General features: G+C 40.7%; 1 protein-coding gene across 3 annotated transcripts in view; it reads right to left on the reverse strand.

Annotated features, from left to right (window-relative positions):
* The window catches only part of LOC149786127 (uncharacterized), a 66,994-nt gene that overhangs the window by 8,224 nt on the left and 35,650 nt on the right, over window positions 1-23,120 (reverse strand). For 2 of the 3 annotated variants that reach the window (XM_089976462.1, XM_089976461.1), the window contains exon 11: window positions 7,123-7,328. In XM_089976462.1, coding sequence (XP_089832588.1) covers window positions 7,123-7,328 — 206 coding nt within the window. Of the gene's footprint in view, window positions 1-7,122; window positions 7,329-23,120 lie in introns of those variants that run through there. The other variant, XR_016424883.1, reaches the window with a different exon arrangement.

Here is a 23,120-nt window from a genome sequence, read left to right on the forward strand (position 1 = left end):
GGTGCTGAATGCAAGAAGGAGTTATAATAAACAAAATTATACACCCCTCTACTTGTCCTAGGTCGTAATTACCGTTTTCTAAAAATGCTCTCTAATTTAATGGAATTTTACTTTTTGTAACATTCCAAGACATGGTCTATTACTATAATTATAAAACCAAACATTTGCATAGGTAATACCAATGTCCTAGACCCAGACGCAAACAAAAATATTTATCCCCATTGATAATGATCCATATAGTTAACCCACACTCACATAGAAAAATTCACTGTGTATCATGTGTTTACAAAATAAAAATTGCTGGGCAGGTACACAATGAACTTATTTTCGAAATCCAAAATATTAGTATACATCACATTTAATCATGAAGAAGAGCTAACAAAAAGTATAAATTAAATATACATAACACCTCACCTCGTAAGAAAAGAAAGATTTATACTCTATGGCGTTCTTTTAGCTTTTAGTCAGCTATAGGTCAAAGATACACGTGATTCGAAATTGTTTAAGATGAAGTCTTATGAATGACCCGTAACATACAGGAAGCAATATAATCCTTTATACACGTGTACTTGCATCTGCAATTTGATTATCTTTTCCTTGATGTGTCTGACGTCAATATTGTATTCCTGCAACATCAAACTGGACCTTAATAATTTCTAATTTTTGTTTCTTATCTTGCCAATGAAAGTAACATGGTTGTAAGCACTGAACATAATCATCGGAGAAGAAACTGAACTAAACTACACTTCAAAGTGTTGAAAGCGAATGTGAAAGCCAAACATTCCTTCTCCTTTGTGGACAAATTTTCCTAGTACTTTTTTATTTTTTTAGAACAAAAGCACACTGGATGATCTACACCATTTTGTCTTCTTGAATCAATACACCACTACCCTCAACACCACTTGCATCAGCTGATTTTTTAAATGACTGACTAAACTTTGTAGCTGAAAATACGGGTGCACTCTTAAGTATGGCCTTTATGTTATCAAAAACCTCCTGATATCGTTCAGACCAATGATACTTGATGCTTGAACATATTGGTCAGGGGTTCAGCACTTGTGGAAAACGTGGAGCAAAATTTCCGATAATACATAGCTTTATCTAAAAGTCACATCAGCTTATTTATACTGATAGGTACAGGTAATTCATAGATAGCCTTGATTTTATCTTCTATATGTTTAACTAGTTCATGTTCCATAATATGTCCTTGAAACGTAACATAAGCACGGCAAATCTCACTTTACTTAAATTAATTGTAAAATTTGCATCGTTGTGTCGAGAAAAAAAATATCCCAATGGCTTGCAAGTGATCTTTCAAGGTGTCTTTGTATATGATGACGTCATTGATGTACGCTATCACAATTATCCAGACCATATGTAACCATGTTCAGTAAACGTTGTAAAGTACAAGGCGAACCTTTCATCCAGAATGCCGAAATTTCCTTTGCATTTTCCGTGCTGTAATGGCCGTAGAAAATGTCCTAACTTTATTTCTTTATTTTAAAAGGTGTTTTATGTAGTTTATATAGACATGCTTTTGTTTTGTTTTTTTAATACGGTGCAGTTTTCATACTTATCGCGTGCGATGACACCATCGCTGGCTGCGCGTTAGGTGTATAATGCGGAAAATGTTTAAAATGCAGCTGACTGCAAAGTATTTCAACAAATTAAACTATCTTCGCGGTAAGAAAACAACTAGAAATTTTCAAGAAGTTTTCGGTATTAGTTCTGTTGAAATCTCTGAAAATTTTCTGTTGTTTAACTCTTGCGTGCTGAGGTAATTTCGAAGAAAATGGTTAGATTTTAATGTTGGCATTACTGATAAACAGCCATTGATGAGATATTCAATGTTTTATATATATATATATATATATATATATATATATATATATATATATATATATATATATATATATATATATATATATATATATATATATATATATATATACCAGTGTCTTTTACCGGCAATTTACGGCTCCTAGACGGAAACGATTTGTTCAAATACATGCAAGAAATGCATATAAAACCGAATTTTCGTCGTCATCAAATATTTTTATACCGGATCATCTGCATATTCTCAAAACATAATACAGTACGTAGCAACAGTGATGCTTTTATCACAGCTACAGTTTAAATGGTACGTTATTTTGATGTTACAGTTAGTATGCCTAACAATGAGTAGAAATTGTACTGCATAGAGTCTTGAATAAGTGGCGGATATGTTGTAGCGCTAACTGGTTCCATGCGCCAACTCCTCTGTGTTCATGTACATGTATATCAATCACTTTCTGCGATTGGATCTTTTTCACCAAAACTTTCCAAGAGAATCAGTTTAGTTCAACAGTATTGTACACCACAGTACATACTACTATTATCGAAGTATATTTGTCATTATTACAAGTCGGATAAAAATATCTGATAAGGAAAACTGGATTGTCTGTATTGTCATACACCAAATCGTCTGCAAATCAGCACCTCCCGGCATTAGTTTAATTGTGAACAGTTGCCATAATTTCTAAATAATATGTGTCTGATAAAATAAAACTGCTTTTAATTTCATAATTTACATACTGTATTACATAGGGCATTAATGACTGCATAGTCCAAAGGTATAATATACGCCTTCAGACATTTTGGGTTCGATTCGTAGAACTCCATGTCCGCACTTTAGTTATAAATATATCATGTTCACGTCAGACTACATGTCATGACAGCGTAGCTAGATTCCATTTTAAATCCGTGATTTGCTGATTATGTGTTTCAACACAACCAATTTCCAACCTAACATATATTCTCCATCAAGAATATCCAACTGTACTTTAAATACCATCTTATTTTTATGCATAGGTACCACCATCATTGTACTTTAAATACCATCTTATTTTTATGCATAGGTCCCACCATCATTGTACTTTAAATACCATCTTATTTTTATGCATAGGTACCACCATCATTGTACTTTAAATACCATCTTATTTTTATGCATAGGTACCACCATCATTGTACTTTAAATACCATCTTATTTTTATGCATAGGTACCACCATCATTGTACTTTAAATACCATCTTATTTTTATGCATAGGTACCACCATCATTGTACTTTAAATACCATCTTATTTTTATGCATAGGTACAAACTTCATTGTACTTTAAATACCATCTTATTTTTATGCATAGGTACCACCATCATTGTACTTTAAATACCATCTTATTTTTATGCATAGGTACAAACTTCATTGTACTTTAAATACCATCTTATTTTTATGCATAGGTACCACCATCATTGATGTCAAATTAAAGCAATTGTAGGCAATAGGGAATTTTATTTTAAAATCCTGCTTTCCTGAAAATACATAATAAAAACGAAAGATGACAGATTTATAAAAAGAGACATTTCACTAGGCGCAGCTGATCCATTTCCTCCACCTTTCGTCTGGCCTTGACTGTCATATCGTGCAATCAGGGTCAGCGCTACCATATAGGCAAACTAGGCAGCCGCCAAGGGCGCTGATTTTAGGGGGCGCATTTTTAAAGAAAAATCATTGTTTATAAATTTTGAAACTGATATTTACCGGCAGGGGCCATAATATAACCTTGCCTAGGGCGCCAGATAGTCTGGCCGGGTCTGGCGCCGGCCCAGCGTGCAATACCATTAGTAATATAAACCTTCCGCCATTTTCCTTCAGATTATATGAACCATAAAGTTAACCATGTATTGTCTGCTCAAAAAGAACTACAACGAAAGAACATCTGATACGAATCGAGAATATACTAAACAAAATATCTTAGATAGGTATCTCGACAGAACACATTGTCAGTATTTCAGTGACGTGGGAAAAGTAGCAGGGGGTAATTTTTCTCACTGGCATACCGAACTAAGATAGTTTGGTTCAGTACATTCTTGAATCGTATCAGACGTAATAGGATACATTCGGGATAATTTGAATCTGCCAAACCTACCTTTTTTTCCTGTTGAACACTCATATTTATTTTCTGTCACTTTGGTTCACGTCGGTGACTCGGAATACCTCCTTGCGATGGTGTGTGTGTGTGTGTGTGTGTGTGTGTGTGTGTGTGTGTGTGTGTGTGTGTGTGTTGAAGGAGGGGGATAAGAGGGGTCACTGGCACCAAATTTAAGAAAATCTACGTTATGTTTGCATAATTTGACGAATAAAGAAATATATGTTATTCTGAAAAATACGCAACTAAAGGTGGGGATTGGCGAACACAGTTGAGATAAGGAGAGGAGGAAGCCCTGTGACTTTTCAACAGGAAGTGCTATGGTGTAGGTCTTGATATTCAAACTGAATCAACTTAAGTTTTCTAGACATTAGAAATAGAATTAAATAAATTAATATAGAGTTTAAAGATCGTAAAAATAAATGTATCAAATACGGTAATAATTTCTCCAGAGCCGAGATCTACCAAAATTTGATGATTATATTGACCAATAACTATAGATGACCTTCAGGAATAAATACCCTGTATTTTTCATCATAAAATGATGAGTTCTAATTAATTAAATACACTAATGGCGTCGTTAAAGAGTGGAGGAATGAAACCAAGAGCTCACAGGAGTAAATATACTGGCATTCATATCTCAACTGCTTTAGTAGGCAACACTACAGTCACATTGGAATATATACTGCCGAGAGAAAATCGAACAGTGTCGCGAAATTGTATAAATCCTTTTATTTATTAAATACACGTATTAGGGTTTCGTTTTTTTTTTTTTTTTTGGTGTACAACGATACTCGAGGGTGATTTGTGTATATTCTACAAGGATTTCGAAATAGTAAGTTCGGTTCATCTTATGCCGCACGGGCGAAGTGCTTTCGACGGGAACAATCGAATACTTCTAGCGCACAGACGATGTATTGCGGCATCGTCTGTGTATAAATGTCTCACCGTAAGACTCAATCTTTACATTACGGAACGTCTTGTCAGTGAGCGATCTAATTTAATGACTTGCACATCTTCAGCTGTAGAGGTATGTGAGTTATTCATTTCTTGTGTGTAAGTTACAACTATTGTACTACCAAGTTAATTTTTGTACATTTTCTATGTTGTTTTGGCTTACGTAATGTCATGCAAATATTTTCTATTCTTGTTTGTGACTTAGCAAGAGAACTATATTAGCAATATATATAAAATTGCATTTTTAAGAAACGTTTAGTACCGTAGGATTCTTGTCGGGCACGGTTAGGTTCACTTCTGAACTTGTGTATTGTTCTGTAGATATTGTGCCGATAATGTAATCTATGTAGCTTACCGTATATAACGTCATTATGTTTTATCTTATATGTTCGTGTCATGCATAGTACACGGTGCTATCTGTATTTTCAGCTGACTAGAGTGATCGGAGTCTTAGCTGTATAACTGACCAGAGTTATCAGATTATCGGAGTGATCGGAGTCGACGTGGTACCAGCTGCAGAGCTAATCATAGAAGTTGACCGTAGCAGCTGTGAAACTGAACCATTGCAGCCGTAGAGCTGAGTAAACAGTGTTGCTGGTCGAGTAGCAGGTGATCGGGCACTGCTGACCGAGATTGGTGGGCGCTGATTGCTTGATTGACCAACCTGGAATACTGACTGATTGATAGACCAGTGTGACTGGTAACCATGTGTGCTGGTGACGGAGTGTGTAACTCCACACATGTAATCTTTTAGCCGTTGACTAATCTATAAGTTTTGTAACACCTAGTGTGTTCTGGTGGACTGTAAAGATATTTTGTACACTTGTCCATTTGTTTTCACCAGTTTCACTATTTGAATGAATATATTTTTACAATACGAGCAAAATACCACAGTTTTTTACTTTTTTTAGTAAAGCACAGCACTCTTTCGTTGTGAAATCACTGTACATCATTCACCCCTTGTCCTTGTCCCGCTCCGGTGGCCTAGTGGTTAGAGCGTCCGCCTCAGATGCGGGAGGTCGTGGGTTCGATCCCCGGCCAAGGCATACCAAAGACTTACAAAAATGGTACTAACAGCTGCCTCGCTTGACGCTCAGCATTAAGAGGTTGGTATTAGGACTGGTCGGCCTGGTGTCAGGATAATGTGACTGGGTGGGACATCATGCTATATGTCTGCGACATGATGCCCCATTGCTAGACATCACTATAAACTGCCACATTGCAGACATCGTAGCGATATGACTGAAAAATTGTTAAAGCTACGTTAAAAATCCAGATCACATCACATCACATCACACATTGTCCTTGTACTGTATAAGGTCATTTGTTTGTATTTTTATTATTAAGTTCGTGCGTATTATGTTAATTGATCCAATATTTGGATATTATACGCACGTATTAATCATAATTCTTACTCATTCAAGTCATTCGCCATTATACGTTACATTTGTATCACCATCAAAAGTGTTCTGTTGTAAATCCGAAATCCCACACGGTTATCTTGTTACAGACAGGACATTTTAGAAAAGAATCAACTGTGCAGAGATGTAAACAAAAAATGCAGTTTAACTCCCCCAATCAATTTGCTTGGTAAATTAATAGTTTATTCATCGTTTGTATCGAGTATTCCTCCGTTTCATCCTGATTTATTATTTCCGAGTAGTACAAGTGATGCACTGTATTAACTCTGTTTCATGGAGAAATCATGTTATTATGGTGGTATTGTAGTAGTATAGTTAATCTTAGTCCTGGACCACGCATCTGAAATTCCAATAGTTGAGGAAGTAGCATTGAACTCAACGGTGTTTTGCAGTAATGTAGGTAGTCGCGTAATCACATGCTCATATTTTGAGTGGTCCATTACTAGGTAACATATTAAATCATGACAGAATATTATAATTTTACTTTATTTTCTGCACGTGGAATAGCCCATGCCCAAAGATCACACTGTTTAACGTTTATCAAATGTCACTTAAATTCATATATTACCTACTTATCATTTCCGTACCTACGTAGAAGATATGTGATTCTCATGTGTACTTTCGTTTCATATCTAATTACCATGACTTTGCTTAGACAAAGGAAAATGCAACAGACGAATACAATTCCATTCCCTATTTTTCAAAACGAGACTTACCGAAATTCTATTTAAGCGGTAAAACATTTAGTTAGAATAACGCCCATGACTACTATTTACACATACCGTCTGGACGGACTCCCTCTGGTGGAGAGTGAATTTCATCATCCGTGTAATCGTCTTCCATAATGACCTCCTCCTCGATGGAAGGACCGTATTCAAAGGACATTGATTGAAAACTAGAGATACTGTGCATGCCATCCAGACTGGTCTGGCTGCTTCCAGAACATGAATACTCGCTGATTCCGCTATCCTGCCGACCGAAGTGCACACTAAAATGTAGTACAACAAATAATAAATGAACCATTCCGAGATAATAAATGTACTACTACACAGAATAAAATGCGACTTCCAAGCTCCACGTACCTAATACCAAGTGCCAGGTAATTGTTTGTTTTTGTTTTTTTGTTGTTTTTGTTTTTTTCAAATTTCCATTTATTTAACTTCTTAAATCTCGACATCGAACGGACATGTTTTTTTTCTAATTGTTTCGTCACAGAATCGTGTCTAGGTCTACGTAGTCCAATAGCTATGAATGCCCTTACCAGTATTCTAATTTTTGGCATTTGTTGCGTCGGCATTAAGTTGTGGCCTATTCTTTATTGAATCTGGAATAAGGAATAAGTAACTAAAACGATGTTACAAATTGTTAGCCGGGATTACATATTCATTATTCAATCGGTAACTAGTAAACTATCCCTTATTAAAAGAATAAGGAAAAAGAAAAAGAAATATTTCAAAGCAAATGGACCATCATCTGCCGTACATCACCACCACTGTTCCTTTATAAAGTCGCGCCTTTGTTTCCATTGTTCGTTTGGTTCTCGAGTGTACAGACGGCCGTCATATTGGTCACGTTAAATAACCAACTACAGCAGACTACGCAATGAAAATTCATACGATCGAAGGCAAACAATAAAAAGAATACTTCAAAATGATTTTATATGCGTATTTAGACCCATCAAATTCACAGAATGTGATAAATTAACCTGATGACATATTAGAAATAATAAACCGCAGACATATTATTTAAAGTGTAGCATCTATGTCATAAAACAGACAACCAGTTAAACATTATATGCACGAGACATGAAGATACAATGGGTAGACACACAAAAAATCTAATTTGATAATGTTATCCGATAACCGTTCCTTACAGGCTACACTGATCATCGTTTGCCTTGCACAAAATGAAAGAAAAACAAAATCTTCAGTGGAGATTAGGAGAACAAGTGGACATTTCTCTTGGGGAACATGAGAACACTGATGGTTATTGCTAGGAGACAATGAAAGATATTGCCAGTTTTAGGGACTTTGTTTGAAAATATTTTACTTTTACATTTAATGAACAATATTTTTTTTTAAAACAAGGTGCAGTATTTTATTGAAACAAAGAGCGTGGAGGAGTGGGCTGACGCGACAAATATTATTAGTTTTCCCCAAATGTATGATGGCCGATGAAATTGTTTTACTAATTTTTCCCAGATCTATAATGGTTGTTTAAGTAGCAATATTAATTTTCCCAAGGTTTATAATGGTTGATGAAGTGGTAAGTAGTATGGTGGGACGGTCTAGGGACTACGGGAGTTCCATGTTAAAAAGATGATATCCACTCTGGGGACTACGTAAATTTAACATGGGAAGCAATATCCACTCTGGGGACTATGTAAATTTAACATGGGAAAAAAAAGACATCCACTCTGGGGACAAGGGAATTTAACATTGGAGAAAGGTAATATCCATTTTAGGGACAGGGCCATTTAAAACAATGGAAAAAAATATCCATTCTAGGGACAAAGGCAATTGAACAATGGGAGAAAAAAAAAATAATATCCATTCTAGGGACAAAGGCAAGTGAACATGGGATTTTTTTAAAAAGAATTTAAAAAAATAAAAATAAAAAATAAAAAATAAAAAATAAAAAAAGGGTAGGCAATGGAAAGTCATTCTCTTTTCGAGAAATGTGGGTGGCCCTGAAAAGGGCCTTTGGGTTTCTTCTAATTCTAATTTCTTCTATTTCTCCACCAACTTCTTATTTTCTCTCCTACACTATTTCTCTTCTTTTCTTTCTTTTCTTTCTTCTTCTCCTCCTCTTCTTTCTTCCTCTTCTAATTTTCTTCTTCCTTTTCAATTTTTTCATTCCATGCTCTTATCCTTATCCTTTCCTCTTCATCCTCCTTCTCCTCCTTTATTTCTTTCATCACATCACTTTTCATGTCCTTTACTTTTCGTAAGTTGTTAATCTCCATCTTCACTCGATGGGGACTATAAGAATAGTGATCTTCGTTTAGTCTCACTAGCATTTGTTCCATCATGCCCAAATTGTCCAAGACGTCTTGCAATGTTTGCAATTTATCGAGGTGGTTTGAAGCCATCTTCTCTGTAGAATGGTTTGAACGACGAATACTGTGGGTTCTTATAGTGAAAGCGCGGACGTGATGGAAAACATCCCCCTCAAACGAAATTGATCTTACCTAGATCATGACCTAACAACGCGCGGACGTGAAGGAAAACAGCCCCTACGTTTCTCATTTCATATAATATACTATCCACATAAGTGAACCAGCAATAAACTAACCCCAAATCTACTATTCACACACGCAAAGCATTAAAATGAAACCCAAATCTACTATCCACACAAACATAATTAAGCGCTTACAAACACACACACACACACACACACACACAAAAGAAAAAAAGAGTCAGTGTTTATATTCACACTACTCTACATACACACATTGGCAAATCGATTGTTATATCTTTCTAGAGACTGGGGTAGCCCTGAAAAAGGCTGTTTTTTTAACTCAAGATGCAACTATCTAATGCTGACACCTTCCTGGTCTGGCACTACACACACATCTTCGACTCCAGTCTCCTTGCCAATTCACCCTTGTTGCTGTAAGCGCAGAGGCGGGTTCAGTGGCTTCACTATTCCAATCTTCTATCTCTGGAATAGTGAAGACTTCCCTTTCTCTTCTTCTATTTCTTATTCTAGGATGAATTGGCATCCTTAGCTCCTGTTGTAAATGTGGTGCAGCTACAGGTTGGGGAGATGTTCTTGCCTTAGGTGTCACCTTGCACACAGGGTTCATCATAGGGTGACACCTGATCTCTCTCTTTCTTTCCTCCTCTTCTTTCATTTTTCTCTCTTCCTCCTCCTGTTCTATCCTGGCTTCTTCCACAAGGGCCTCCGCAGGAAGCTCGTTCAGGAGGCATCTGGCATATTCCAGGTGCATCTGGAGTTCAAAACGTTTTTCAAGTCTGCTACTCATTTTTATTGTTGATCAATCAACAAGGGTAACTAGACTGTCCAGCGGGTTTCAATTTATAGTGAAAGCGCGGACGTGAAGGAAAACATCCCCTAAAACAAAATTGATCATACCTAGATCATAACCAAACAACGCGCGGACCTAAAAGAAACACTCACTCACTTTTTTATACTGCCCATTACTATTCTAAAAAAATTTTTCATTAATCACTTCACTATACTATCCACATACGCAAAGCAATCAAACCCCAAATCTACTCTCCCCACACATCAAACACCAAAAAAACATGATCTTAATCTACTATCCACACCAACGTACGTGAGCACTTACAAACACATACACTCACACTATAAAAAAGAGTCAGTGTTTATATTCACACTACTCTACCTACACACATTGGCAAATCGATTGTTATTTCTTTTCTAGAGTATTGGGTAGCCCTGAAAAGGGCTGGTTTTTTTTTTTTTTTTGTTTTTTTTTTTGTTTGCTATGACAATCTTTTAGTTTCTAAGAATGCGACGTCCTTTGAGGATAGACTTTCTGACGATAGGTCTGCTTCTTCAGAAAGAGAAGAAGAACTCTTTGGTGTCGATACGACAATCGACAAAGCCTCTGTCAGCTTCAGGTTCCTGCTGATGCTGCTGCTGTTGTTGTTGTTGCTGTTGCTGCTGTCCCTGAAGTCTGTACTTCTCTGTCCATTCTTCTTTCTCCCTGTTCACTTCTCTGAAGAGCTCTTCTATCAGGTCTTCAGTGACTTTTAGCATTCTCACATTCCCTATCTCTTCAGCTTTTGGTATCAGACTGTGTCTGACCCTATGCAAATTCACGTAGGCTTCGTTTAGTTTAGCTAGTTTGGAGCACATCTTCGTAGGAGGATGAGTCGACAATGGATGGTTAGACTGGAAACTCCCCCGGTTCTTAAAGTCAAAGCGCGGACGTGAAGGAAAACATCCCTCCACGGTTTCGAGCCGCAACGTTCAATGAGTGTCATGAGAGAGATAGAGAGAAGTCAAAGACCATGAATCAAGATTATTATAGCCAAACAAAAGACAAAGGCATTTTTTTTTTCAAAACACAACATTTTTTATTCAAAAATCACTTAACACTAACCGACAACTCTAACATTTTTAACAATAATCCAACCATATAACATCAAACATTTTTCAAATGACAAACATTTTTTTTCAATTCACACTCTACTTTAAACAGGGCTGACAACGTTGTGAATGAAATTGTGATTTCCACTGTTGGAAGTCATTAGGCTATTGATGGACACAAGGTTTCCTAGCTTGAGACAAAAGATAAGCATACTGGTCACAAAACCATCGATCTACTTTCACATCGTTTCTTGAAGAAGAACGAGGATCAAAATGAGTCACTAAATGTTCTAAGGAATAGCCCAGGCTACGATGATGCAGAAAATACATACAATATTGTCCACACACCAAGGAATCTGTGCCCTGTAATTTCACATTATTGAATCGGGTGGTCTGAGCATTTCTTCTCATAAAGTCGATGATATCGTCTTCCAAAGGGGGCAATCCGTACGAATCAAAATATTCCACACATCCTTCTTGAGGAAAGTAGACGGCTACCCAGTGGGTTCCTGGGAGATGACTGTCGTCCGTGTTGATCACGTAAGCTAGATGGTCTTGAGGTTTGCGATGAGGGAGTTCATCTTTAGCACAGACGACAGGATTCCAAGAAGACGTGTACGAACTGTGGTTCAAAAGGTAATAAAGTTCCCAGGTATCCATGTTTTGTGTGGGTTTTTTTTCTTCTTCTTCACAGGTAATAATAAGTCATCAATTCGATCCTGACTTTTTGCTTGAAAATGTCTGACAAATAACCGTTTCTTCGCTTCGTCTCCTCACTCTGATTCAAGACAGCTTCGATACAATGGATCTCTTGACTGGTTAATGGTGGACAAGAATGTTCACACAAGTCTTTATACCACTGATGAGACACGACTTCGTCCGAGATGAGACTCCAAGCTTCGTCCAGATACTCGTCCAATTTTTCTTCTTGACTCAACATCATGCATTTATCGTGTTGAATTTGACTGGGATGATCGTTTTGACATCCATAGCAATTTTTCTTGATCAATTCCGTCATTTTTTCCACCAAGGGTTTGGCAAAACAGGAGACTAAATGGGCTTCTTGTTCTGGCCATCTTGACTTCATCATGATCACTTCTTCTTCTTCCACAGTCTCCTCACATTTCATGTCCAAAGTTTCTCCACTAGGTAAAGAGGGATAACAGTCTTCCATGGCTTCTAATAATCTAGAATAACTTCTCTCAAACTGTTGATTTATATGGTATTATCGAATTCTGCATGCAGGATGACGTTCACTGTCACTGGCAGTGGTTCTTTAAACTGAAGTTCCACACGAATCTGGCCAGATTTTATAGGGTGGAAATGTCCCTCGTCGCTGCCTTGGTCTGGAGTGAAATCGAAAGCCCACAAAGCATAGCCTCCTGCGTAATCTTCGTACGTAATACCGTCACTGGTGTTGGTTCCTAACTGACCGGTGGCTTCGTATAGGGACAAGTACGATCTCAAGTAATTTTTGTTGGTAAAGTCAGGTTCGAAAGGTCGAGTACACAAGGTCTTGCCATCGCGACTGACTTCGATTTTCTTCACGTCGAAGGTTGAAAGTGGAAAGGATTTTTTTTTCGGCAGCTCCGTTGAAGGCTGCATTCTCGACCATACCAAGGAATAAACGTTTGGGTAACTGTCCTTGAAACAGATGATCTTCGATCATGGATCGCAGTCCAGTAGAAATGGTGAACGTTTTCACTTCCACACGTCGTATGGGATACTTGGCGGTCGTTCTGCTCAACGTCTGACTGATGTCGTTTCCCACTTTAGGTAACACTTCCACGCGTCGTACGTAGAGTCTGGCTTCTTGGATTTTGGTTTTGGGATTGTCAGCAGTTTCATCAACCAATAAATGGAAAGCGGTACTGCTACGATTCAGTCTCAGGCGGACATCCACCCCGTTCAGCAAATATTTTTCTTGCAACCACATGTCCAAATGCAAACGACCCATCAGTTCTAAACTCCTTCCATTTAATTTTTTTTCTTCGTTCTAGAAATCCCTCATTGTGGTCTTTCTTTGTATCAATCTCGGTTTTGTCAAACACGCCCGCATCGTCAGGTTCCCATAGCACGCAGGCATTGAGATGGGTGTTCTTGGCGTCTATTCCGTACGTCAAGAGATTTTCCAGGTACGCTAGATAAGGGTAAGTATCCATGCTGCTACTGACCAGTTTGTTATTCAAGTACAAGTCCACTCCACTAAACAAGGAATGCATGAAATTGTTGACGGGAGCTACTGGCTCAGTGTCTATATCACCTCCATCCTTATCTTGAACTTTGACTTTCAAGTACAAGTAACTGCTCTTCAGATGGATGTAATCTTCGGGCTGTCCTTTGATTTCAAACTCGATGGGAGCGGAATCGGTCAAAGAGGAGACGGAGTGAAATTCCACCCATTGGGATTCTTGCATGGTCATCATGGTGGGTGGCATGGCAAACAGATCCAGTTCCGACTTGGAACAAGCGCAAGATTCTCGGTGCATCATTTTTTTGTTGCTGTGTCTCAGTAATCGAAAACGTCTAAGTCTCGGACGGTTCTTCTTTTCTTGGCCTTTCTCGCTTTAGACGTGTGAAGTCTGGTGAAAGGGTGTTTTCTTCGTCGTCTCTTTCTGCCTTGTCCTTGCTGAATGCCTGACTCGGTAGCGTGCAGGGCATTTATAGGTGTGTCTCGTCGGCCCAAAAGGTCTTTGCCCGTTTGCAGCAAGACATTTTTGCCTGCCCTCATGAAGGCTTCTTTAGGATTTTGTTTGTCGATGATGACATTTTGGAGAAATTCTTTGCCTTGTGTCAGTGCCGCATCTTTCAAGACGTGCAATCCGCGTGTCACCATCGGTTTCAACACCGGAGCCACCGAACGAAAGGCCGATTTTAACATATCTCCTAAACCGTGTCCTCGCTGTCGAGCAACCCCTCGGTACACTGGATACATGACTTACGAGTCGTGAGAGAACCGTTTTCGAAAATGGAGTTTCACCGTGACTTTTGCTTTGGTGAATGGAATATTTTGTCCCAGATCTCCTTTTATAGCAATGTTGACCGTGTCCAAATACGACTTGCTGACAGGCAAATAGTGAGGATGTACAAATTCGCGGTGAATGTGGTAAGTGTTTCCACCTTCCTCGTCAGCGTTCGTGGCAGAATCCACTTTGAAAGGAATGACACGCAGTAACGGTACGGAGGTGTGTCCCACCACGTTGTACTCCACCACATCGGAGTACACAAACATCAAATTCAGTCCTTGGTTCAGTTCTACCGGGGTACGAAAATACTTGCCAAAAGACTCGTTGTCGTAAATGACTGCTGATTGGCCTTTTTGTTGTTCTACGTGCTTCCTCAGCTCCATGTCCCCGCCCAACATGACAAACAATTCAGGACAAAATTACCCCCCTCAGGAAATTTCATCAGGAAGAGACGAGCTGTTTTGTGGTATTCCAGGGTGACACTTTTTTTGACACTTTCCAAAGCTTTCAGAAACACGACATTAAACCTGGAGGCTATGGTGCTGACCAAATGTTGACCACTAAAATAATAGCCTGGGGGAATGCACAAGTGATAGGTGGTGTACTTTTGATTTTTTGTGCCAGGGGTTTTCTTGTCATATTTGACATGGGTATCCAAGTACTGTTGCAATTGCTCGTCATGAACTTCTACATCAAAAACATTTTGTTTGGGAAGGACATTCTGGACTTGGGTCGGGTGAATGATTTCCACTAAAGCTACTTCCCAATGGGCTTTGTGATCTAAGGGGATGGCCTGAGGTAACTTGGCCGTGTAACAGCACAACTTGTTGTTGGGAAACACCTCCATGGAACTGTCACTGGGAAAGGTTAAGTAAAACTGGTTTTGGTGACTCATAATTCCATAGTTCTGTGGCTGTCCGAGGGGTTACTGGACGTCAGAGGCGTGTCTCCGCTCAAAATGGGGTTCTGGTTGTGGTTGTTATTGGAGTGGTGACTGGCACTGGCACTGGCACTGGACACAAGGTTTCCGTGGTTCCCGTTGGAAGAGAATTTCAGGAAGGGATTGGGAAGCAGGTAACCGATGCAAGTGCTCAATAAAATGGTCCACAAATTGTTTGTCTCCTTGTTGCAAACTCAAATTGGCAATGGCTGCCCGATGACACAATACACCACGAAGATTTGGCAGAAAAAGACGATTTGCGTTTTAGGCACACGTTCTCCACACCACACCCACAAGGGTTGTTTTTGTAAATCTTGCACAGAAGAACTAGGTGAAGGAGTGGTCGACGTAGGTGCGTCTGTGTGAAAGGGCATGATGGTCACTTCTTTTTATAGTCGATGACTTGCGAAGCGTCGATCCAAGAATCAAAACTGGGTGGATATCCTTTCCAACGTACTTTGACTTCTTTGACACGTCGTTTGCCCACTTTTCGGGTTCTGCGTTCGAGAATGCTTTCGATATCGTACGTCGTCTTCCTTTTTGGTCACACGTTGTAACTCGGGCAAATAAAACGTTCCTTTGAGCACTTCTCCGTTCATGTCTTCCAATTTATAGACGGCAGGATGACGACCATGGACTCGTCCAGTGACACGAAACAATTCGGTCGTCCAGTTAGGTAAGTAACCTTTGTCAAAAGTGCGTTTGGTTTTGCCAATGCGCACCCAATCTCCTACGGTCCACTCTCTACTTTTCTTAGGGACAGCCCTCGTCGGGGACGTACCAAACAGGCGCTCAAACACCAACACTTCGTTGTCGGGAGTCACTTCTTGCGGGGCACGTCCGATGCTTCGATGGTAAGATTGGTTGTACGCTTGCACCAGGTGCGGTAAGATGTCGATGTACTTCAGAATGTGGTGATGCGTAAAATATTTCCACATGCGTTCTTTCAAAGTGCGTTGAAAACGTTCCACGATGCTGGCTTTGGTTTCGGGATTCTCGGTGGTAAAAAAAATGAATGTCACGTTTCTTTAATTCTTTTTGGAAAGCTTGGTTCAGAAATTCGGTACCTTTGTCCGTTTGCCATCGAAGAGGGTGACGACCACTTTGTTTCAACACTCGTTGCAGGGCTTGCACTAACTCGCTGATCGATTTGGAAGTCAAGGGCACGACCCAGGCAAATTTGGAAAAGACGTCGATGACACAAAACAAATATTTGTAGCCACGATTGTAGCTGGCCAAATGAGAGACATCGGCTAAATCGGCTTGCCATTGATGATCGATGCCTTCCACTCGGGTGCGACTTCTGGCAAACTTGCGTCGAATGGGTATGTGTAAAGTGTAGGTAGCCTGTTCTTGTAACCATCGTTGCACTTGAGGTAAACGGAGACTTTTCAATCGAGTTTTGGCAGCACGATACAATTTTTGAACTCCTGCGTAACCTGCAGGATGGGAGGGATCGTAGTAAATGCTGGCTAAGACTTTTTCCATTTTTGTGTTTGTGTGTTAATAAGTCACCCACTCTTCCGTGATGCTACTTTGGGTGGGTCGAAAGGGTGGTTTAGAAATGGATTTACGTGTCCGATGGGCTACGGGAGTAGAAGTCGAAGGTAGTGGTGGTGGAGGTTGCACTGGAATGGCTTTGGTCTTCTTTTCTTTTTTCACTTCTGGTTTCCCTTCTTTCTTTTTCACTTCTGTCGAAGGAGGAGTGGACATCATCTTTTTAACCCAAGCTTTCATTTCTTCTCGTTGGGGTGTGGGGGACGGGGTCAACAAGGATGCTGCAATCTTACCCGAAATGGGAGCTGCTGACGGTGTTTGAAACACTTCTCGCACCTCTTCTTCCTCAGGTCTTCGTGGGGTAGCATCTCTGGTGACCCCTGGGGATGGCAGTAGTGGTGGTGGTGGTGGTGGTGGTGGTAGTGATGATGGTGCTGGACTTTTCATCAAGGTCTTAAAATCTTTCAGAGTGGGTAGAGCTGTTTCGTCTAAAGCCTTCTGGTGAAAGAGTTGCAGTCTTGCAAGAGTTGACCGTATTTTTGCGATTTTTCTGTTTCGGACAAATCTTGGCGATCCATCAAGGATTGCAATTCGTGTTGTAACTGGGACATCTCGCTCAAATTGGGATTGGGAGGTAAATGCGGGGTGCGTTGTTCTTGCCAACGATGGTATTCCATCCATCGTTTGTAAGGCACTAAAGCTAGTTTTCGTCCTTCCATGGGGTTGTCAGGGGTCGATTCTGAGATCTTGGGACTTCCGAGGGCCTTTTTATCTTGTTCCCACCAGTCCTCCCAACATGGTTCCCAAGACTCCTTTCAGTAAGGGACCTAACAAGAGGGGTAAAATGCCTCCACGTTGGACCAACATCTTCATCTTTTGAAGAATGGGAATTTTCTTTTGAACCATTTGGCGAAGAACGTGACGATGTTTGCCTAAGCATTGTTCCTGATGTTTGGACAAAGGAATCGTGCCTTTCAAGACGTTCAAACAGCATTCGCACACGGTATCGATGACCTCTTTGGAGGCTGATTGAATGAGTTTTTTTCGTAGAGGTGGAGAAGCTTTGGACAGGACAGAAAACATGTCCCCATGTTTGACTAAACGAGGAGGCAGTCCTTTCCTTTTCTTTCCTTGGGGCTGTTTAGAAGAGGGATGTTTTCTGGAGGGTGACATCTTTGAGTCTTCAGGAGCACCAAAAACACTGATACCCCCGACTTGGTCACAGGCCTTTTTTATACTGGAACGCGTCGCCACTGATTGTCTTTACGTCGTATCAACTTTAGGACAGGCATGACACGTCGTGCAGGGGTACGCAACGGACTAAATCGAGCCAGTTCTTGCTTGGACAAATCCAGTAAACTTTGTAACATGTCCGATCTTTCTTGGACTTTGATTTTGGGAGAAGGTACTTTGTGAGCAGCAGCCACTGCCACTAAATTGGAGGGGCCTGCCACTGGGGAAGTTCTTCTTGGGGTCATCAACGGAGAAGTTCTTGGTGTGATCAACGTCTCCAAGTACTCTTCAGTTATTGGTGTCATCAACGGAGAAGTGGATGAACGTGAGGCTGCCGGAGACGCAGTCACCGTCGTGGCAGGTCGTGGTTTGCGAGTGTAAGGTTGCGTCCTGGCCGAAGAAGTGCCTCTCTTGCGACTAGTTTTCTTCTGAGGACTTTTCTTTTTCTGGGGACTTTTTCTCTGTTTCTTTTTCTGGGGGCTTCTTTTCTTTTTCCGGGGTGGTGGTGTCTGGTAAGAGGAGGGTCCCGCCACTGGAGAAGTTCTCCTTGGGGACCTGGTCTTTTTCTTCTTCTTGGAGCTTCGTTTGACATTTTTCTTGGGGAGAAGTTTGGGGGCATTAGGATCCCATCTTAACAGAGAGCGAATGATGACCCCTCCTAGAGTACCGCTCCCTCCAGGTTTCAAAATGATTTGTTTTTTGGTTTGAGTGTCGATGCGGGGATCGGCCAGTTTGATCAAAGCGACTTTGTTTCGATCGAAAAAGCGTTTCGTTTGATGAGGAATCTGAATGATTCCTTGGAGTAATTGACGTGCCGTCACCGTTAACCATCGTAAGACTTCTTTGAGACTAGCTTCTAAGACACGAGCTCGTATTTGTGGATTTTTTTCTCGACTGATGCCATACAAGGCACGAATCAATTTGACGGGAAGATGCGACTGAAGGGACGTCATGTTGACATTGTGTGAGACAGACGAAAAGGGTCTGAGGTTTTTATAGATTTTTTTTGTGGAGTGAAATTAAGTCGAGGACGGAGACGTGTACAGGACAGACCCTCCGTCTTGGCACCAGTGGTGAAACAAGTGGGTACGAAATCGCAAATCCTCGGGGGTCGTAGGTTTCAAATCGACGAGTAAATAAGCGTGTGGAGTTTGAGTGGCATCGTCGAACACCTGAGTCAGCCAAGGCGTTCCTAACTGTTTGGCTAAGACTTGCACTTGCGATTTATCTCGAGGGCTTTTAAACAAGACCACGTAATGCGCATTGAGACTGATGGTGCGATAGGCTTTACTTTGTTGAAACAAATTTTGGGTGATGTAAACGACACTGGCATTACGGTGATGCCCTTTGCGCGTGAACCACAGTTTAATTTCTTCTTCGTCTTCTCCTAACATGTCGTCAAAAATGACCAAATGGGTTTGACGGGAGTCAGAGACGATGCCGTCGTCTTCTTTAGGAATGCATTCCACAAACACGATGGAATCGCCTTGACTTTCTCGCAAGAGGCTGTACGCCGATTGCCACTCTTTGTAACACCAAACGATCCGCTGAGGTGGCCGATCGATCAAATGATGTTTATGTTCGATCAAACGTTTGACGAATTCGGTTTTGCCTGAACCGCTAGGTCCAGCAATGAGCATGTTAAAGGGATGGCGAAGATACAAAGCCTCCCAACTGGTACGATCTAAGTGTTCGTCGATGACTTTGACAGTGGAGGAAGAGGGAGTAGAGACAGCAGAGGTAGCCATAGTGTTAGGAATGTCACTTGTGACATGAAAACAAACAAGACAAGAGTTTATATACTTTTTTTTCAGAACACGTTTATTGAATGTTTTAAACATGAATACGAAAGACAAAAATACATAAAAGCCAAAGGCTTAATTACAAGGATAAAAGGCACATGATAACCATTAACGTGGAATAAACACAAGTGTCTGTACAACATGTTTTGGGTAATGTTCTGACCAGTTCTATAGGGGGTAAGGTCACACAAGTGTCCTCCCGAAAGGGTCTTTCAGGCCTGTCCACGACAGTCCTGTCCTGGGTGACGGGTTCTTCTGGCACCGTCACTAATACTGGTTGAAAAGTAACTTTTTTCCTTGAACAACTCTCGTGCATACTGGGCCACTTCTTGGGTCCAAGCCTCAAAATCCCATTCTTTCCAGGCACGGACATCTGTCCAATGGGGGTGTAAGTCACAAGCTACACACACATCGTCATACACGTCTTGGGTAGCTAAAAGTTGACGAATCTTTTTTTCCCGTAGAGGTCGAGAAGTATCCAGATGAAACCGCAAGGCTTTGAGCAAAAGGAGTTTTTCGTGACCATTTAAGGCCATGGGGTGTGTGATAAGTACTGATCGTAAAGAGTCCACAAAGAATCGGCTGGTAAACGAAATCCCAGAAAACAAGTCACTAAGACACACACCACTTGTCGATCCAAATTGAATGGATACAGTTCTTGTAATAATCGATGGTAATGATCCACGGTTTGAATATGGTCATTGAGTTCCTTCCACGGAATCTGTTCAATAACATGTGACATAATCCGTGGCATGGCAGCCTGATTTTATAGTCTCTTTGTTTCGGAAGCAATAAAGGTAATTTCTAACTAGACATCTTCGTTCTCCAGTAGGGAATTTAAATGTTGCATACTGTAACCGAAACGTCAGAGTTTGTCTAGATGTTTCGTCTTCCGCTAAGCAGATTCCACGTAACATATGTTGGTAATCCTTTAACTCGTCTTCCTCAATACGTTGCAGTAGGTGAATCTCGAAGTAACCAAAATTACGAACGTTTAGTTCATTCACAAACTGAAAGTGTTCAACAAGGTCTGACCACTGAAACAATTTCTGACGAATCAGTCCTCTTATACCATTCAGGTACCAGTGGTTAAAGATCTGGTGACGTAACGGATGCAATTGTTCTTTACGTTTGACTTGTATTTTCACCAGCTCTCGGTAAATCCTTTCTCTCAACTCCACAGGCAAGCCCAAAATGTTCTCTTGTAAAGTATCCATAAGTATATACACTGTTTTTGGAATCATTGGGTGGTGGCCAATAGCCTCGTTTACCTTTGTGCCTGATGTAATATCCACTCATAATCAGTCTTCTTATACTTTGGAACAGAGCATAATTTAAAAACGGTTGAATAACTTTGCGTTTGCGTTTCACTTGTATTTTGATCAGTTCTCGGTAAATGCGTTCTCTCAACTCCACAGGCAAATCACGAATGTTCTCTAGCAAAGTATCCATGAATAGGTCATACTAAATCCTCTTTTGTCTGACACAAGAAATGTACCGTTTGCACAGACATGGTTTTACTTCAGTGTCGAATTTAAATCGTTTAGTTACTAATTTACACATTACAATTCGTTCAGAAGTTTCCTCTTTCACTAAGTTGACATTGTATACAAGATGTTGGTAATTCGTTAACTCTTCCTCTGGAATTCGATGCAGTAAGTTTACAATGTAGTAGATAGAATCATCCATAGCAAACCAATCCTTTTTAAAACTAGGGGATCGTTGATCAATGTCTGTCCAATGGAACACTTTCAACTGAATCAGTCCTTGTATAGCATTCAGGTACCAGTGGTTCACACACCGGTGACGTAACGGATGCAATTGTTCTTTACGTTTCACTTGTATTTTGACCAGCTCTCGGTAAATGCGTTCTCTCAACTCCACAGGCAAAGCACGAATGTTCTCGTGTAAAGTATCCATGAACAGATTATGGTAAGTTACTTCAATGTCTCGGTCCCACTAAGGGTAAGGAATGACAATTCGGTGACCATTGAGCATGTTCTACGTAGGCCGAATCTTGCGGTTCCCAGTGGTGAAGTGACACACCGCAACTGAAGCACTTGACTTTATCTCCTTCGCCCAAGTAGAAAAATCCGGCTCTGGCTAACTCTTCGGGGGTCGGTCCTCCCAGATACTTAGGCCATTTTCCTTTGAACGATTGAAGACGATTTTCAAAGTCGCAGTATTCCGACAAACGCACAGGAAACGAATATTCGTCTTTCACAGGTTCGTTTCGATGAGGGTTGGGTGACATGGACAGGAGTTTGCTCAGAGCTGGATGACATCTGTAGGGGGGTAGACGTGAAGGTGAACATTCCCCTTTAAAACGAAACCCAGTAAAGTGTCCAAGAGGACGAGCGGCATCGCTTTCGCATCCCTCAGGTTTGACACGCACAGCATCACTTTCCATGATAGGGGTAGTGAGAACAAAGTTCCCATGATGATTTACGGCATCGCTAAGGTCACAGCGTACAGCATCGTATCCATCGCAAGGCTCACAATCGCATTCCACTTCCGAAGCCCCACACTTGAAGTGTGCCTTTCTAAACTTGTTTTGTGTTTCTCTGAAAGTATTCGTCTTGTTCGCTCGGTCTGGGTAGTCCCAATGAACTATCGATCTTGCCTAGGGTTCCTTTTTTATATACAGACCAATACCGACGTGTCCATACGGTAAGGTGAAATGATTGGGAAGTCGAACTCGCTTCTGGTACACGATTTGATAGACTTTTTCCAAGGGCCGACTGACGATGTGGTGAGTGGGTAAAGTACAATCTTGTTCGGTTGATAGGTGGTCACTTTAAAGTTTCCATCCTCTCCCGATTGCAAGGCTTCTTTCAATACCCCAAAGTTGACCACACGACTGGTACGATAATTCAGAGTCAGTCCTTTCCCTTGGCACGTCGTGTGCACTTCTCCTTGTGGGTCCCGGTATTCGTAGCCGTAATTTTTCGGACCGCCACTGACGAAACTTAAAATCTTGTCGTCGGGATGCTCGTCTGTCCAGGCTCCTAAACGGTCTCCTTCGATGTCAGGGTGCTGTTGACTCGGGTGATCGATGTAAATGCAACTGTCCGTGTCAAAGTACAGGACGCGTTCCCCTAACAGTTCTAAAGCTTCGTACAATTTTAAGCGAGCATGAGCTGTCACGTAAGCCGCAATGATGACATTTCCAAAAGGGTCGTCTTGTACAAAGTCCAGATCTTGTTCGTAATTGACCAAGATCAAATTCTCTCGAAAGACGTCCACGTGTTTCATGTATT

Source organism: Sinohyriopsis cumingii, chromosome 12 (genome assembly GCF_028554795.1).
Source record: "Sinohyriopsis cumingii isolate HCF-2022 chromosome 12, ASM2855479v2, whole genome shotgun sequence".
Taxonomy (NCBI): Eukaryota; Metazoa; Mollusca; class Bivalvia; order Unionida; family Unionidae; genus Sinohyriopsis; species Sinohyriopsis cumingii.